General features: G+C 36.6%; 2 protein-coding genes across 3 annotated transcripts in view; both read left to right on the top strand.

Moving 5' to 3' along the window:
• The window catches only part of PGAP1 (post-GPI attachment to proteins inositol deacylase 1), a 35,540-nt gene extending 21,521 nt beyond the window's left edge, over positions 1 to 14,019 (top strand). The window contains exons 20-27 of the mRNA XM_064717604.1: positions 775 to 868; positions 1,585 to 1,675; positions 1,878 to 2,075; positions 2,292 to 2,424; positions 2,827 to 2,877; positions 4,047 to 4,270; positions 4,611 to 4,715; positions 5,538 to 14,019. Coding sequence (XP_064573674.1) covers positions 775 to 868; positions 1,585 to 1,675; positions 1,878 to 2,075; positions 2,292 to 2,424; positions 2,827 to 2,877; positions 4,047 to 4,270; positions 4,611 to 4,715; positions 5,538 to 5,676 — 1,035 coding nt within the window. The 3' untranslated portion in view covers positions 5,677 to 14,019. The remainder of the gene's footprint in view (positions 1 to 774; positions 869 to 1,584; positions 1,676 to 1,877; positions 2,076 to 2,291; positions 2,425 to 2,826; positions 2,878 to 4,046; positions 4,271 to 4,610; positions 4,716 to 5,537) is intronic.
• A 130-nt stretch (positions 14,020 to 14,149) lies between these two features.
• C7H2orf66 (chromosome 7 C2orf66 homolog) lies at positions 14,150 to 18,168 on the top strand. Of its 2 annotated transcripts, XM_064717610.1 has the most exons (5): positions 14,150 to 14,423; positions 14,989 to 15,227; positions 15,747 to 15,889; positions 16,773 to 16,964; positions 17,937 to 18,168. In XM_064717610.1, the coding sequence occupies exons 3-4, from the start codon at positions 15,767 to 15,769 to the stop codon at positions 16,944 to 16,946; spliced, it is 297 nt and encodes a 98-aa protein (XP_064573680.1). In that variant the 5' UTR covers positions 14,150 to 14,423; positions 14,989 to 15,227; positions 15,747 to 15,766; the 3' UTR covers positions 16,947 to 16,964; positions 17,937 to 18,168. The 2 variants fall into 2 exon arrangements, with proteins under 2 accessions (XP_064573680.1, XP_064573679.1); XM_064717609.1 differs by having other exon boundaries at positions 14,150 to 15,227.
• Positions 18,169 to 18,358: the final 190 nt, after the last annotated feature.

The following is an 18,358-nucleotide window of genomic DNA, read 5'->3' as shown; positions in this document are numbered from 1 at the left end:
GATGAGTCAGTGGTGTTAGAACTTTAAAATACATTTGGCATCAATTAAGTTGGGGGAAAAAGTCTAAGTAGGTCCATATGTTCCTTTTCAACAAATCTTCTTTGGTTATCAATGAAGAAAACATTTCGACATGGGGATCAGTAAAAATAGACTGGCCATCTGCAGCTCTCTGCAGCTAAAGAGTCATTAATGTGCAAGCACCTAAGTGTAGTGCTGGAATAAAACTGGCAAGGTTCTCTACATGAATTTATGCATTCAGAGCAAGGATTTTTCATTTTGTCGTTATTTTACAACATTTATAGAATTTATAGGCTATTGGTTATTGGTTATTAATCATTACTTGAGAGAGTGGAAGCCAATTAATACATGCATATAATTGCTTCCAAAAGTTCCTTGCCTAAAAGCATATATAACTATATGCAGATTTTGCTTGAAAAGTGGCCTTTAAATTGTTTTAAATTTACTTTACTGAAATGTAATACTTGATTTTTTTCATACTTGTCTTGACTGGGGAAAAAAACCACAGTTTTTTCTAATTTGATCATTTATCCAAACCTGTGTCATTAACTGCTTATGAGAGATTCTAATATTTCCCACCTATAACATTAATTGTTATTAGAGATTATCAAATATGCATTTAAATGAGAAGCTGGAGCTTTTAAGAAAAATTTTCTAATCTCATCATTCTGGCTTCATTAAAATATTTGTGTATGTGTTTTTAAAATATATTTTTATAGATAGAAATGAAGTTTTCCCTTTATCCTTGTCTTTCAGATAGTAAGGTTCCATGCTGGTGCTTTTCCAGTCTATATTGTTTCTAATATTCTTCTTACTTATGGAGGACAACTGAGCACATTGAGATCAACAGGTAGCTTTCTAAAAATCTGTATATTTTTCTCTGTCACAAGTGTATTTAGGGAAATTGTTTATTGAATCTACTGATGAAAGACTAGCTAAATGTGAATTTTTTAAGCTAAATATCATTCAAATTATGGAAATACTTGGATCCATGCTCTTCATTTTAATTTTTTCTTGGCTGGCAGTTCTTCAAGGTTGTGTTGTAGCAAAATATTTGTTTATTATTATTTCTTTATTATTTATTTATATATCTTTTGAATTGCTGTCCCTCTCTGTGACATATTGGTGTTGCACAGTCGTTTAGAATTATCAAGAATCTACTTAAAATACATGTAAAAGTTTGAAATACATTGTTAACGTGTAGAAAACACTATTTCTTGCAGGAAGATGAGATTTGCATTACAGCTTTGGTATGCTGTCATGTCTTCAGCCAAAATGCATTTTTATTAAAATTCAGGAGGTGTTTGTACAAGCCCCACAATGTCTCTAGAAGCTCATGTGCCGTATTACCGTAACGTGGGTACCACATTATTACCTTCATGTGGGTGACCCAGGGAAGGAAGGGCTTGGTGGCCAAGTGTGCAGCCTTGCAGTGCTCTTACAAGGCATGGTTATCTTGTTTTCAAGTCAACTCTCATTGTCAGAATTTATATTTTGTTGTGGATGATGTTTGTTGAAGTTCATGCCGTGGCAGTAACTACAGATGCTCTCTGTTCTTGATCCTAGGCCAGTGTTCAGACTTCTCCCTCCAACTAGTTAGGACAGCAAAGCCCTACAAAGTAGAACCTCTCATAAGCATTGTTGTGTTTCTGCTGGGGTGAGTTGGCATGATTTATTTGTTTCAAACAGAAGTTTCAGTAAAACTCTTGCTAGGGGGGACTGTTATTTTATCTGTAGTCACTGTAAACACCTGACTGTTATTTTGCTTGAAAGACTGTAATAGAAGGAATAGTTGATAGGTATCTAACTGTAAGAGCAATTGGAAGTGATAAATAATACTGCTTTCATGTTTTTGGCAGGTTTAACTGGTTTAGAGAGATCTGGGAGTCACTGTCACTGCCAGAGGTGGATGCTGCTGTACTGAGTAGTCAGGATGCATGGTTCCCCCTTGTGTCCCTGATTCTATTTCTTTTTGGGACAGGCATTGCCTACTGGAGTGGAGTATTTTTCTCTACATCTCTGAGACTCTTCTCTTCATTATGGTTAACTCTGATTAGGTAAAACAACTTGATGCTATATAATTATGCTCTTCTAGATGACTTTGACCCTGACAATTATTTTTTTATTTGTTTGCTTCGGTGTGAATGCTTGGGCAAGATTGAATTCTGGGTAGATTGAATTTATATATGATTTTGGGCTTGAAAACAAGCAGAAATTGATGTCTGAGAAGAAGTACAACAGGAGTTTTGTTTCTGGTTTGTTTGTTATTTTAGACCTCCTGAACTTCAGAAAGATAAGTTGATTACACCCAGCAGACTCTGTGGGATGATATCTCTTGCTTTGGTTAGCTGGACCACTTGTGGTGCATTTGCTGTGCTCATTATTTATCTCCAATACTTGTTCAAGGTACTGAAAGCCTAAACATTTTGTATATGTAACTGAATTGAAAATTGTAGGTGCTTTGAATTAACCCCAGGTTAAAAGCAGAAATCCAGATTACCCTTTTTCATACATAAATGTTGTTATTCTCATACTTGAAACAGATATTTCTAATTTATCACTGTCTTAATCCTATAATCTGTAGAATTTTTTTCTTCTTTTGTTAATGCTTCTTACAAAGAAATGTGTGGTCTGACATGCCCACTACAACAATGCAGAAAATTGCAAATTTTAACTTCTAGCTAGGCAATACTATAAAAACAAAGACTAGTAGCTCCCTTGAAGAGTCAGGAGTCCTCAATTTCTTTTCCTGTACTACAACTTTTGTGTGAAGAATCCTTACTAAACAAGCAACTGCTTGTCTTCCAGGTTGTAAAACTGCATGTAACTGTAAGAGCAGAGCAAAACATGCACAACAGGGTGAGTCTGTTTCCTGCTTCTGTTCCAAACTCTGGCCAAAAATTGTCTGGCAAATTTCTGCCTAGGTACCCTTAGGTTGTGCTGCAGTGACTGGATAGGTGTAGTTCACTTGCTGCATGTGTGGTGTGAAAGAACAGGCAGGCCATGAGCAGCCTGCTCCATCACACATGACTGCTGTTGGAAATTTCTGCAATGTGAAATTCTCATCTAAGAAGAAAACTCTGTCTCTGAATACACACAGATTAACAGGGTTTGTCTAAATTTTGGTATTAGATTATGCATGGCTTGTCTTAAAAAAAAAATAAATTCTAGGTAATAATCTATACTACAGGTAAAACTGATTTTTCTAGAGAGGCATTGTGTGGAGTTCAAGGTATTTTAGTCCAGAGATGACAAAAAAGATGTGTTAAATGAATATGGACTGAGACTGATGTAAACAGGGAGCTGCTAAAAACACAGTGAAGAAGTGTTGGGTTCCAAGTCCATGTGGACTTTATTTTCTGGATTACCCTAAAGTATAGGATCAAAGATGTAAGCAGGTGTGGATAACAGCATATGATAAGTACCTGCTCCTTTTTGCAAACATACAACAAAGTCTGACACAAAAAGTTGTTGAAAGTTTTCTTTGGGTTTCTTTGAGTGGGTTTTTCATGTGTTTAGTTGAAAATCCTCTCCTTTCATCTCTATATAATATTTTGTTTCGTTTGTGGGGGTTGCTGTCACTGGAAGTTAGTATCTGCCAACTCATTCATTTATCTTTGCTGTTTATTCCTGCAGGTAATATTTTACTCCCAGTTGCACTACTTCCTATATCTTTCCTGTGAATGATCATCTGTGATTTTTCATCCCCGTGCTTTATTGCTCCTTTTATTTTGTTCTTCCCCCTTCCAGGAACTGCTTTTCATTTCATTGGATTCAGGGCATTTACAGTCTCCATTCTTTTCTTCCATAGACATATAAACTATTAGTGTATGAGAAATTTCTGGTTAGATTTAGATACTTTAAAATTGGACTTTACTTTTGGTGGCATTTTGAGGCACAAATTGCAGATTTTCTTCCTAAATCACAGCTGGTGTGATGCTGTTAGGATATTTTTCCCTTCCTCTTTCCTCAGCATGGGTTCTTACAAGCCTGTGCACATCTTTGTGACTTCTGTCTTTCATTTCCAGGATTCAGGCCACTCAAAAGAAACTTCACAGAACTCCAGTAGACACACAGTCAAAGCCCAGAGTTCAGTGGGCAGCATTCCAGAAGCAACACAGTCTCCCTCCAACAGTAAAACATCTGCTGAAGCTGCTAACAGTCTTAAGCTGCACACTACAGTCCTTAATTTATTCACGTGGATTGTGCTGCTCAACTTGCCATCTTTAATTTATTGGTTAAAAAACCTCAGGTAAGTTCTTAAATTGACACAGAGGCGGAAGAAAGTTACAGGAACTTTTGAAGATAATAAAAATTATAAATGTTTGGTTCTTTACATTATTAGTTACCTTACAGTTGTAAAGAGTACTGTTAATTCTTACTGTTTTCTCTATGCTGTCTGGTTTGTATTGTGGTGTAAATAGGTTTTAAGTGAATCAGTGACATGTTGAACAAAGTAATGTTTCAGAAGGGGTTTAAAATCAGGCTGGGATGCCATATTGATTTCATGTATATTTTTTGTCATCAGCACATGGATATTATTTGGCAGCCTAGTTTAGAAGTGATGTGCTTTTTAAACCATTTCTTTGCAGGTACAATGTTAGGCTTGATCCTGATCCCTGTAGAACCACAGCTATTATCCTTGTATGCATCTTAGAAATCCTAATGAATTCAAGTACTTCTGAAGTGAAATCAAGGTACTGTAGCCCAATCTCTAGTTTTGCTTTCCTGCTTCTTTGTGAATTACCATTTGTGTGGTAAAACTTAATTTATGTTGTAATTGTTCAGCCTCTGTAGAGATTCATGTACTCATATGGTTAAATCTAAAAGATGAACTAAAATGTGTGTGAAGTACCTGTAGTTCAGCTAAGAGGAAAAAATCCCCTGTATTTGCCACATGGAAATAAATGAAGTATGTGCTGTCTAAGCAATTGGCTGCATAATAACTTCTTGAAATGTGGCTTTTTAACTCACAATTCATTGAATCCTTTCAAGTGTCACAGAATCCAAATATGTTGAGCAATTATTGTCAGTTACAATGAAAAGGGAATTCTACAGGATTGTAGTTATGTTCCTGTAGCTCCCCTTATGGGAGTAGAAATAGAATGTGTTCTCTACTGGATTAAGAAGTTCTGGGAATTTGGTTTTGCTGACAGAATATTTCTTGTTGAGATGTGAAATTAGTTAATGTCTCATGAATGACAATCAATAATAACAAATGTCATTTATCCTCTTGACCAGTACCTATTATCTCAAGTGATCTAAACCATTAAGTCTTCTTATGTTACAGAGAACAAATTTCTTAATTATTATAGTTTTAATGACATTAACCTTTTTGAATCATTTCTCTTGCTTATGCATCAATTTTTATGGCACATTAGACCTAGTTGTTCACTTTTAAAGATTAACAAAGCCTTGAAATAGAAATTATTTTGCAAAGGAAAATTATATATGGCATTTGCATACTTTCTGCATATGTGGCTACAAAATTATAATCTTTTTCCTTTCTATTCTTACAGTAAACTCTTGAAGATTGCAGCCAAAGTTCCACTCCCTTTGTCTGTTGCAATGCTGGCCTTTGGACGAATGCATTTATACAGAGTCCCACACTTTGTAACCTTTTCTCTTCTTCTACATGTGCTGTGTTGTTTTGTGTAATGTTCATTCTATATAGGACAATGCACCCCAGAAACTTAACTCTGGAGATGGGAAAAATTGCAACACAGAAATGCCTAAATTAATATGATCAGTAGTTTACATTTTGTGGGAAAGAGGACAGAACTGTGAATACTTTACAGAAAATTTATGGTTTTATTCATGTTGCTTAGAAAACCTTTCCTGGTGTTTATTTCATGTCTCTGAAAATGGAGTGATTTAATTGTGTATAAGCACATGACTCATATCAGTGCAACATCTCAATACTCTGCCTTGTAGACACTTTGGTATTTCACTGTATTGCTTTGTGGAAACCTTTTTTACTCACTGTGCCATGCAGTGTCTGTGTTCTGAACTTGCATCTCTTGCAGGTCTAAAGTATGCTGGTTAAAACTCAATACATTTCAAGCACACTGTGACTATCACAAAAACCACACAGCCAAGTATACTTTGAATGATTTTATGTTACATTCAAAAGCTGCCACATTTGTGTCTAGACAAACTAGAATGTACTGCTTATATAGAACTGTTATTTCTATCAAATCCTTTGTTCAATCAGTGTGAGTTGAACATTTGTGAGATTATTGCAAGTCTTACACATTTTACTTTTTGTGAGAGTGAGAAGACAACAGTATTCTATGTAGCTTTCTATTCAGGAAGGATACCAGCAGATTCATAAACAATTTGCTGTAATGTTGTTTTAAAACATTGTCAGTTTTCTCTGGAATTTTGAAATTAATCCTTGGACTTTGTCCATATGTGGAAGCTAGCAAACATTGAGATATGCTGTGAGTTACCAGTGCAGTTGCTGCTCTCTTTCTAAGTAGACAAGGCAGGCTTTATTCCTGTTGTAAACAGAGAACCAACCATCTCCTAATAAATGCCAATACATAAAATGAATATGGAATAGTTACAGCCCTGCAAATTCCTGTCCTGCCATACAGTGCTACCTTCTGCATGTGGGCAAACTCAGTAATAGTGGGAAATACTGACCATAATTATCAGCTCTGTATAAATTTTATCTTAGTGCCTAGATGCTACAGTGACTGCCATTTGTAATAAAGCCTACAATAGCTATGTGTAAGGAATTCTGTCCCCTGGGCATGTGTTTTGCCAACAGAAGAAATCTCAGCAGTCCTTAGGTTTAAATGATGTATTGATTCTGTGTAGAGATGAGCTTACTACTTGCTTCTGTGTTAGCTGTCTCTGCTGTGTCTGAGATACCTGTTACCTTCAGCTGGAAACACTAGACCAGCTCAATCATCACATAGGAATACCAAGAGGAAATCTGCTGCTCACAGTCAATCAAGAATACTCTTGATCCAGTAGTACAGCCAGCCTGACCCATTAATTCTATCATATCTTAATAATCTTGCCTAAGTGCCTCAGTTATTTCTTATGTGTTGTTAGGGTCAATTCCTTTGAGCAGCTGGCTGGAAAGACTCAATTCACACAGTGACTTTCCAAAATGAAGGACAAATGTGAAGAAAGCCACGTGTGTTTTGTTTGCTTATATCCATGTCAGCAGTTCAAGTTATTAATAAGTCATTACAAGTGCTGTAACTGAGTAAGGGTATTGTAGTTAGCCAAACCACTGTCACTGTTATCAGTCATCTATGTGCTGGTATTCTAGTCTTAACCTTTTCAAAAAGAAGGTTAGATTATATATCGTGTTTGTAAATCAGAAAAGTTATTTGAATAGATTATATCTTGATATTTTCTAATCAAATGTATGCTACAGTATATGTATATAAGATAATTTGTGTGACTTAACATACTTGTAGCTAAATGCACCAGTTGGTTTAACTAGGAATTGCTGTTCAGACATAGAAGAACAGAGTTGTTGTACTTGCAAATGGCTGTGAATGAAAGATGGTGGCAGAACTGCACAGGGCTGGCAAAGGGCTGTGAAATGTGCAGGGTCTGATTTCTGTGGAAGATAGTTTTCCTCGACTTTCATAGGCCCTTTGGCTTAGTACTCTCTTTTACTTCTGATTTTGTTTTGCCACCTTAGCAGGCTCTTTCTGCATGAATCCATTTGTTGGAACTGTTGGAAATGAAACAGACTCGATATTTGGTATCTTTGATAGCTTTCAAAATATGCCATGAAGTGAAACCTACTGAATTACAGCAGTTTAGGATAACACTTTTTTTTTTTTTCATTTAATGAATTTTTTTTTTAGCTGGAGCTCTATCGATGATTGTTAGAACTCTTCATAAAGTGAGTTCTGGTATCTTGTGTATTTTCCTGCCTGATTCTCAGGTTGGAGGTAGGAGTAGGGATAATCCTGAGTCTTAGATCCCAGATGACAAGAGTTTTTCACATCTCACTCAACACTCCCTTTTCTCAGAGATGGTTTACCTTTACTGGGGAAAGGAGGGGAAGTTTTACTCCTATTTTGAATTGAAATGCCTTGTGTGCCATTTAATAGATTTAAACTGTTGGCAGGGATGTGTGTCTGGATTGTGCAGTGATCGTGGACTGGACAACTTCAGCTGTTTGGCGGATTAGGAGTTAATCCCAATTAGATTTGCCATACAATCAATGGATGGTAATAGGATTAGAACAAGTCTTAGAATTCATCCCGTTCTGAGAGAGGATGAATTGTCCTACTTGTCATTCTGAAAAGGACTAGATTTTGTAACAGTCTGAGGTTGTTTTTTAGGTAAAATACAATGATTGTTTGTTGTTACTTTTGGACAAGAAGGTAAAGTAGGTAAATCTGTAGTTCTGCCACTGTTCAATTATTATTACAGCAGAAACATAGGATAACCCTATATATATATATATATATATATATACACACTGTTAATTGCTTATACAAGGAGATATAAATATTATTGAAATATCTTTTATTATGAGTGGGCTGCCTATATAAAACAGCTTTTGGCAAAAACAAAGGTAGTATTTGGCAAATACTACCTTTAATTGCATTAAAATTCCACTTTATTCTTCACATTTTAGATTATCTAGACAGTGTGGGAGGAGACCAGGGCACAAACTGTAAGGGTTTAGACCTCAGGATACATTCAAAATAAAAACTATTTATGTGGATCTAATATGATTTTTTTAATAAGCTCTTAGAGACAGAATGAGGAAACAGGGTAAGACCTTAAAATATTAAATGCCACTAACTTTTGGTACAGCAGAGTCTTTCTTTGACAGGGAGAGATTTAATGAGAAGCTTTGGTGATAGCTTCATACCCTGAAATTACTCTGGAAGACTGTAATCTTTTCTGCTTGATGTCATCAAACATGTTCCTCACAGTCTCATCATGCTATGTATCTACCACTTCATAGAAAATCTCTGTGTCTGATAAGGAAAAACTCACATCTTCACTGGAATTGGCAAATGCACCTTGGAACTGAGTGAATTAATGTTGTCCAAAGCCAATCATCTTAGCTGTGATTTAAAAGTTGCAGTGGGTCACATTTCAGCATCCTGTTGAAAGAGGATTGGTTTGGGTGGGAGGTTTCTCTGTATGTTTTATTTCCAAGAAACCTGCAGTAAATGGAATTTAAGTTAGTATTATATCTGACATTTAGAGTTCTGCCCGGATTTTGGTTTTTTCATGTAGCAAATCCTTAGTATTAATTTGCTATGTTTCAAAACAAGTAGATTTCTAATGACAGAACTGTGAACAGTGCAGTAGGAATACACTGTAGAAGGCATAGAGACTGGTGGTATGCCTAAGTGAATTTTTCATCTATAACTAATTGGACTAACTTTAAAGTCAGTGATTAACAAAATGTATTGACATTTAACCTCAAAAGCATTGCATATGTCAGTGTTTGATACTTCTCATTTTCCATGTGTTTGCCAGTAACAAGTGATGAACTCACTTGGTGTTCTGAAATCTGATAAATCTGATCCATCTGACAGCACAGAATAAAGTCTGTTATGTAGTCATTAATAAATGTAAACATTTGAGAAACTTTCATTTGAATCAAGTTTTTTCAACACAGGGTTGAGTGTGTTTAGACTTTTGTTGTATTTATACTGAGATAAAACCAGCCATTTACTGACCTTTAACACTCTGAGCTATGAAAATGTTTTTGGAAGTGGCTGTAGAGTCTGTACAGAATTGTGCTGCTGTTCTAAGTCACTAAGCTACTAGAAAATTGTTAGTTATAAAGTAGACTGAATTCTTGATGCTTATTTTCCATTTAATGTTTTAATGGTGAATGTTTCTCGCTTAATTTACAGCTTTGACTTATTGCATTTTTTTTTTCTGGGAGATAATCAGTTTAGCTTTTGTAAGCACTTAGCACTGTAAAATATAAAATTCTCATCACTATTCCTTTAGGGGAGACATACTTTTGTCACCAAAGCTCCATACTGCTGTTGTATAGCCTCCAGGAAATGTGTGACAATGAAGGACAATTCAAAACTAGTCTGTTTTTTATTTTAAAGTACAATTTTTACCTTTTTTTTTAGAGCCAGAACTTTGAACTAGAATATTAGAATCCATAAAGTCTTAAAAATTTTGAAAACCTTTTGCAAAGACTATACTTCCTGATGTATATTTTTATTTGTGAGTGAATGTGTTCAAAGCTTTTAATCACCTCATCTATCCTCAAACTCAATTAAAAAGTATACACTTTGTCTTATTAATAGACACTGCTGCTTTTAAAAATGAATTTTAAGCATTTAGAGAGAAAATTCCGTAGCTCTTACTTAAGCAAATCTGCCCAGCCCTCAATTTTTCATGTGTCTAAGCACATAACTGCCTCAAATATGTGCTTATTGCCTTGTAGGATGAAAACCTGAACTGTGCTATTTTGAGTTTGTTTGCTTAAGATGTAAGGTTTCTTTCTGAATTTTTAAATGCAGACAGATTTTGCTATTCATGCTGTCATAAATAAATCCTGTAAGCATTGTCTCTCTACAGTTACTGGCAGCTTGTGCTCTGATTCTGTGGGAATGTGTGGTGTCAAAGCTGAGTTTGTCTCTAAAACCCAGGAGTGTGAACATGATAATATTTGTTATTTGTGGCACAGCACTGTGGGTCCTCCATCCCCAGCACTCTCTGGTTTGCAGTGTCCCTGGCCTGTAGTGCCCAGGAGTTCCCAGAGCAGTGCAGCTGGCACTGGCCTGGCAGAAGTGCAGCAGCTTTGTCCTGCAGGCTCCTCCTGTTTGTTAAAATATCAGCCAAGACTGTTTTCCCCCTCCAACTTCAATAATTCCAGGGTATATCCAAGTATCAAATGTGCAAGTGTGCTGATGTTTATTTTTGCAAAAGGCTAAGTGCACTGTTTTAGGATCAATTCAGGTTTCAGTATTTTCCACCCACTTCAGTCTGAGTTTGGAAACAGGATTTGAGGCTGCAGCACCTGGAATGCTTTACAGAAGTCTACAGGAAGTAGACAGGACACATGAGTTAGAGTGCCAGACAGGACACATAGAGTGCCAGACCAAAACTGAAATGTGAAATTCCTCACTGTGACTTTAAACTTGTAGCTTTCTAGAGAGAGAAAAAAAATATATATATATACTGTGCCTTAAACCAGTAAATGAATACACTCTGACTGTAGCCTGTGGACTTCCATAGCCTTATGTTTGATTTTTGAAGTTGACCAAAACTATTTGTGTGGATCATACTGAAACTTGATTTGGGAAAAATGCTTAAAAAATTATTTTGACCCCATTTTACTCTTAGAGAAATGAAGATTTATGACAAGTGCAGCATATATTTTGTTTGGAATCACACCAACCAAAAATCAGAAAGCTTTAGCTGACCTGAACTTTTCAAGCCTTTCTGTTGTGACCAGAAGAAAACTAAGGAAGGAAAACTAGTTGCAGATATCTGTCTCAGCTTTGAAGTCTGTGTGTCAAATTATTTTAAAACATTTTGATATTTGGTCCTCAATTAAAAAAAAAATAATCTCAATTTTAGTTTAAGCATAATACTGTATTTAAGCAATTAAATAGCAAAATCCTCACCATTGTGGGAAGAAAACTAGACAGGGGCAGGGTTGATTGTTTGTGTTAAGATTCCAGAAGTTTTGAATACTAAATTTTACTTTTTATGAAAAATATTCACATATAAATCCCTGGAAGTTCACATGTAGATTCCCTTTTTTGGAGAAAAAAAAATTACACTTTTTTATCCTAACTCATTAAAGAAAACTAGAAATACTTCAAATCTTAAAATCTTGTTTTAATATAGTAGAAGGATTTCTTATGTGTATTTTTTAATACAAAGAGCTCAGGAAAAGCCACGGCTGGCTTTTCTTATTTGTCTCTAGAGGATTCTTTGCGTGTTTTGAACAAATTGTGATTTTTCCCCCCTCCCATATAGCACTGAACCTTTGGGTGATTAGTGGGGAGGGAAGGATTTGTTGGTTGTAAAAGGACTTAAAACTTTGAAGAAAACATGTAATTTTGGGGAAAATCTTATCACTTCTCAAAGCAATCTGTCTTAGAAGTTTTGAACTTTTCCTCTGTGTTCAGTTATTATGTAACTACCACAAATCTGATGTTGTACATGAACTCTTAATATTTACAGGTTTTTAGAGATGTTGACTGGGTCTTATCTATAAATGTTTGAATAATGCTATAGCAAATTGCTGTGCTTATAAAAATGTTTATAACTAAGTTCTTACAGATCATGTCATGTATCATAAACTTCAGCAAAGGCCCTGTCTTGTGAGATGCTGAGAAAACCTTGGGAAAAGGTATTTTCAGGTGATGTTGTAATTGCTGAAAGATGGAATCTCATGATCTTTAAAAACTGCATTTAGATACTTTTTTGTTGTAGTTGAGGGTAACTTGATTGGGAGCTGCTCTGGGATGTTCCTGTTTTGTTTGGTGGTTTCCCTGCCTGCAGTGTGTACTTCAATTTGGTTTTTGTCTTTTTTTTTTTTTACCTAAGTGTGCATGACTTCAATTACACTGTATAGCAAATGCCCTGCAAAAGAAACACTTTTTGTATATTTTTGTATGGTATTCCAACGTGCTTGCATTGGTACAAATGGTTGTAAATGCCAAGAAGTGCCACTTGCCAGTGCTGCTGTGTTACCTGTATGCTGTTGTACAGCCACGCTGCTGAGTGTTGTGAGCAGTGTCTGCCTTTAGTCCTGCCTCAGGTACTCATGTGGAGCAGTTTGGTGCTTTTCCTTCTGACTTGTAATCCTTGGGATTCTCAGCAGAAAATAAAAGTAGTAAACAAAAAGCCTTGTGGTTGGAGCAGTGCTTTAACAGTGCTTCTTTCACACCTCAAGTACAGTGCAATAAAGATAGGTGGACAGACAGGGGGAAGCTTGGCTCAGTATCTCAACCCCAACACCTCAGGCTTCCTAGCTGGGAAATGCAATAAAATTCAATGTGTTTGCTGAATAATACAGTTCATATAGAGCATCATATGTATAAAACTTGTTCTCAGCTAAACTAGTATATTTTAAATTTGTACATTTCAGAGGTGAATTGTGTAGAACTGAGCAAGCAATGGTATCAGCATTTTCATCTTCACAGCAATTTAATTCAAACATACATGAACATTACTTCCTGTGCCAGAAAGTTTATATAATTAGTATAGACACTTTGAAAATGTTTGATTTATTGAAGATGTTTATCAAGCAAACCTGGTGCTTAAATTTGGGTGCATTAAAAAGGCAGCCCCCTGACATCTGGCTTTGACAGCATTTGTTAAATTTAGCTACTGTCCTCAAAAATGAGGTTGCAATTTAATTCAGTCAGTGTAAGTATACTAATAGTATTTTAATATGAATGTGCTCTGCTTATATTTGACTTTCACTGAAGTAAAGAATTGAAATTACTAAAAAAAGACCAACCCACACATTAAAATGAGCTATAGGTCTAAACAGACTTTTTAGCTCCTACAGTTTCTCAGAGCTTTAGCTCAGGAAGCCACAAGTGTGTATGGATTTTTTTCAGACAGCTCACAGAAAATATATGCTAATTGAGTCTCTTGCATATCTGCATGCTTCATCAGTCACCCACATTGCCTGAGTTCCTCCAGTAACAAAGCCTGTTTCATATTTGCAGATGACTTCAGTATGTTTTATTAACTGAATACACTGCATATCCCCAGTTATTTGTAAAGAAATCAATGGAATAAATTAATTGAGGGGGAGAAAATGCCAACTCTTCTGGCTTTCTTTTCCCCCCTCCTCTTTCCAAAGATAAGGAACTAAAATCTAAACCCAAACTGTAAATCTTGCCTTTTCCTCTTTCTGTCATTTTCTCTACAGGAGCATATTTCTACTTCTAGCTGAAATAAGTATCTACCTAGAATATCAACAAAGACAGTTTCTTTATGCTGGGACCTGCCTTTTTTGTGGTTTTTCTGTTCTGTTTTGGTTTTCTACTGCTCTGTTCTTGATAAGTCCACTATCTGGAAGCTGAGAGTAATGAAACATAATTGATGTGGCTTAATGGATTCTCTTTTTTGTGTGTATGATTTTTTAAAAACTTCAAATATACAGAATAATAAACAAGCTGGATAAGTTGTCTTGAATTTTTACATATTACTGTAGTCACAAAAATAAGCTGCTGTATTAGCAGAAGGGAGTAGAACAGAAACAAGTGCTAACTGTGGAGTTATCAAGTGTCCTCCCCTTGGCCAGTGCATATCCTGGGGACATCTGGGTTTCTTTGTCATCTTTGGCAATGGAAGACTTGGTGCTTGGGATCAGCTTGAAAATAACACTGCTAGGATTTTGTTTACTGTTTTGCTAATGATGTTTGGATGTCCAAAACTTCACCTTCCTGGAAGGGTGGTGGCAGGTATTTATTTTGCTTTCAAAATTTAAACCAAAGAAAAATGTAAAGCTTCTAGTCAGACACAAACATCTACACTCTGGAGTAAGGTGGTGGTTAAATATTTTTAATTTTAACATGTCTATTTAGGGATATATGTGATGCTAAATCATGTATCATCTACATAGCAGAGAGAAGAGTGCAGTGAAATAATAAAAAATGTGAGCAGCTTTGATATGAAGAATGCTGTGCACTAAGGCCAGGGTAAATTAGCAGAGTCCTCCTTGCAGCATTTGTCTTAGTTTCTAGTGTGACAGGAGGATATTAACTGCTGATAAAATCAGGGTAGGAAAGCAATGCTTCCATTAAAATGTTATGATTTTGGATATTGAAGCAGACCTTACTTTTCCCTCTCTTTTTCCAGCATCAAGAGAGTGATCCATATCTCATTTACTTGAAAACCATTAGTCACCATTCTAGAGAGACAGCTAATTACTTTTAACTAAAAATAATATTTTGATAAAGCTGTGCCATTTCTCCTGGGAATTGTTTTAAACTTCCTGCATGCCTACTACCAATTTCTGCAATACAGATTGGGAGGAATTTGTGCTGCACTCTTCAATAGCAACAGGTCTGAAGAGTACCAAGGATGAAATTCTCAAGGGTCTTTATGTCATGGTTGGAAATGGAATCATTACTGTATTTTTGAGCTCCTGCTAACGTCATTGACACCCACCTACAGTCTACTAGAAATATAAGTGCAGAGATCAGGTTGTTCACAGATTACGAGGAGACCAACCAAGAAGGGGCAAGCCAAAGCCAAATTCCCTGGTAAGCTCTATTTTAAAGAATGTGAGAGGGAGAATTCCTTTTCTCCCCCTGAGTCAAGTTGTGAAATGGATCTCTAGTATGTTAGACCAGGCTGTATTAAATACCATTGCACTTGTTATTATATGTAGTAAAATGTAATGCAGTTTTATAAAACTGAGCTCTCTGGATCCTGAGTCACATTTTTGCATTTTCCTTGGAGCATGCAGAGCTCTGGTGCTGTATTAGCCACTGAAAATGGCTTTATGTAATTAATGTGAACTTACAAATGTAATATTTTGTGTTGAGTGTTCTGCTGGTCCCTCAGAAGAGAGTCCAGTGTCTAGAAATAGCTTTGGTATGGGAAACACTTGTTTAGAACAATTTGTCCTCCCGAGGACCTTAGTGCTATGAAAACAAAGAGTTGCTAGCACATGGGTGTAAGCTGCAGTGGGCAGACTTTGCTTGGATTCCCATGCTTTGTGTGTTGCCAGTGACAGCCGTGTGGGATGTAAGGAGTATGTGTGTCTGCCCTTCTTACAGGCAGTCTGTTCATCTCCAGCATGTGGAAAGGGCTGCTCCTGGGTCTGTGTGTAGTATTGGCTGTGAGAGGACTGGCAAAGGGGGCTCCTTTCCAACCAGAAGATAAATGGAAGCCTCTTGATAACCCCAGAAACAGAGACCTGGTAAGGAAATGTTTCAAGAAGGAGAGCTGAATTTCTGTGTGTTTTTTTGTTTTCCATGAAGAGACTCCTTATTGTCTAAATTTAAAGGCAAGAGGAGGCCATTAGATGTAATGTTAGGAGCTGTGCACTTTGTATGGTCAATAACCATTTCTCAGTCAAGATGTACCCCTTAACTGAAGAGACATTCTCAGAGCACAGTAGTGCTCAAAATGTGCTTATATCTCCATTCAGCAGCTTTCATTTTTAAAAAATTATTTTGATTATACAGCCATTTGTTTTGTGAAACAGAAGAGGAATGATGACTGTGTTTCTTTCAGATGTGTGCTCTGATTGCATGTTGTTTCATCTCATGGAAGTACAAATAAGTTTGCATCTGACAGCTATGAAAATACCACTCAGAGAACACTTGCACAATCTTAAAAAGAGTTTGTGAAGGAAAAGAATCGGTTTCCTGTAATATTTCCTCAGTGTTTTAAGAAGCTTTAATTTCTCCTTGGAAGTGATTGCTGGGGAACAGTTCAAATCAATTGCCCATTGTTGCTGACTCCTACTGGAATGTTTCCAGAGGTGTCCTGTTTGCTGCCAGCAGGGGCTTGGCTGTGCCTGTTTTCCAAGGGTGCAGTTGTCTCTCAGCCCCCGTGGGTCAGTGGGGAGCATAAATGAGCAGGACACAGTTGCTGCTCTTCTGACTTCTCACAAGATGCACAAGCCATGGATGGAGTGGGCAAGTCTCAATTAGGTTGCCTACACTGTGTCAGGTTATGATCAGAACTGAGGATTTCATCCCACAGAGGAATAAACATTTCATCTAATTTGTGTCAGGAGAAATAATTAATCTCCATGGGTCATGCTCTGTTTATTCTCACATCCACGATCTGCTCAGTTTTTCAGAACACTCCAGGCTTACTTCTCGGGCAGGGGTCTGGATCTCAGGAAGTTCCCAGCCACTTTCACTGTGAACAATGAAGGACCAAGGCTCTACTCAGATCCTATTGCTTCTGCATTTGCAGATTATGAAGAAAAGAAAAAATCCTTTCAGAACTATTTCAAAGGCTGAAAGATTCTGCTGATGAAGGTAAAAGAGGGTGCCTTGTCCTCTGATGTTATGTGTAGCCAAGAAAGATTCTGACTGAAGTATAAAAGCAACTTCTTTCTCAGAAGGAATTAAAAATGTAGTACCTTGACCCTTGCCTGAAGTGGGGTTTAAAATTCTTGAGGCAGAGATTTATGAGGTCATTACTACTTAGATAAAATAACACAGGGTCATTGTGCAGACCTCTATAGACCCTGATTTTTTTTGTTTTCTCTTTTTTCTCCCCTCCTTCATATGGAGGAGAATTCTGAAAATTCTAATAATAGGGGATGCAGGTTTCATGAAAAGAGTAAGATTACAAATTGTGATTAATGGTTTTGTGTGATACAAGTATATTAAGAAAATTAATTTAGCATAAGTTATTGCACTAACAAAGCATACATTCTCCTTTACATTCACAGTAAATATTGTTTTCTTCTGGTTTACAAATAGCTGAGAATTTCAGTAAGATTTAAATCCAAGCATTTTGGTGATTTACTCAGTATCTTAAAGTGCTTAAGTTGTAATCAATATTCAGCTTAGGATTTCCAGCTCTGTCCTGTTCTTGTCCTGTTTAACACCTTGTCTGTTTATAATCAAAATCAAAGCTTTATTCTTATTATCATGAACCATAATAAAGACTGCACTCAAATTTTAATAATAAATTCTCTTTTTCTGAGTTACGTAATGAAAAATAGAGGCACCACAGAATGTGTATTTTATGCACAAAAAAAATGAAAAGGGAATTCAGAAGGGATGCTCTACTATACATCACAGAAGCAGTGAGAAAATGATTGGTGGAAGTTTTGTCCTGCATAATTCAGGACGCTTGTGGTAGTTCTTTTCAGTGTTCAGAACTGTTTTTAGGGAACAGAGGTTCAGCCAGTGGTTTTTTTGTCTTGGTTTGGATCATACCTTGGTTGCATATAGATTTTTGTATTAGTCTCACGTATTGGTATTTTTTGTCTTTTTTAGGCATTAACTTCAGAAGTCCATGCCAAGTGGAAACCTTCACAACAAAATTTTACTGCTTTGACTTTTTAACTGTTACCTGACAATTCCAAAGTTTCTTCACTGCCCCCATTTCTGCCAATAGAATCTGGTGTCCTGCTGCAATGAGCATTATTCTGTCTGTTGACAAATGTGTGCTACTGCAGTCTGTGAGCAGAATTGTGCTTAAGTGTGAATAAACGGGGAGTGCATTTAACCACTGCCGAGTGTCTTTGTTCAAAGCTGGGAAATAAACCTTCCCTTTCAGTTTATTAGCACATGTCCCCGGGTGTTCTGTGCCAAGTGTTCACATCCCCGGTGGGTACAGTCCCGTCCTTGGTGGCCCCCTGGCTGCTTGTGCCTCACCCGGCGCCGCACGCCCTTTTCCGACCCTGCCGTGCTCAGAA

This window comes from Zonotrichia leucophrys, chromosome 7, assembly GCF_028769735.1.
Source record: "Zonotrichia leucophrys gambelii isolate GWCS_2022_RI chromosome 7, RI_Zleu_2.0, whole genome shotgun sequence".
In the NCBI taxonomy this organism is placed as follows: Eukaryota; Metazoa; Chordata; class Aves; order Passeriformes; family Passerellidae; genus Zonotrichia; species Zonotrichia leucophrys.
Note: the sequence above shows the minus strand (reverse complement) of the source record. Positions and strands in the feature narration are given on the sequence as shown.

Bases quoted from the DNA above. Each gene is read 5' to 3' on its own strand.
- C7H2orf66 (XM_064717610.1), top strand. From the start codon at position 15,767: ATGTGGAAAGGGCTGCTCCTGGGTCTGTGTGTAGTATTGGCTGTGAGA. The intron at 15,890-16,772 runs GTAAGGAAATGT...CGATCTGCTCAG, and splicing joins ACCCCAGAAACAGAGACCTG to TTTTTCAGAACACTCCAGGC.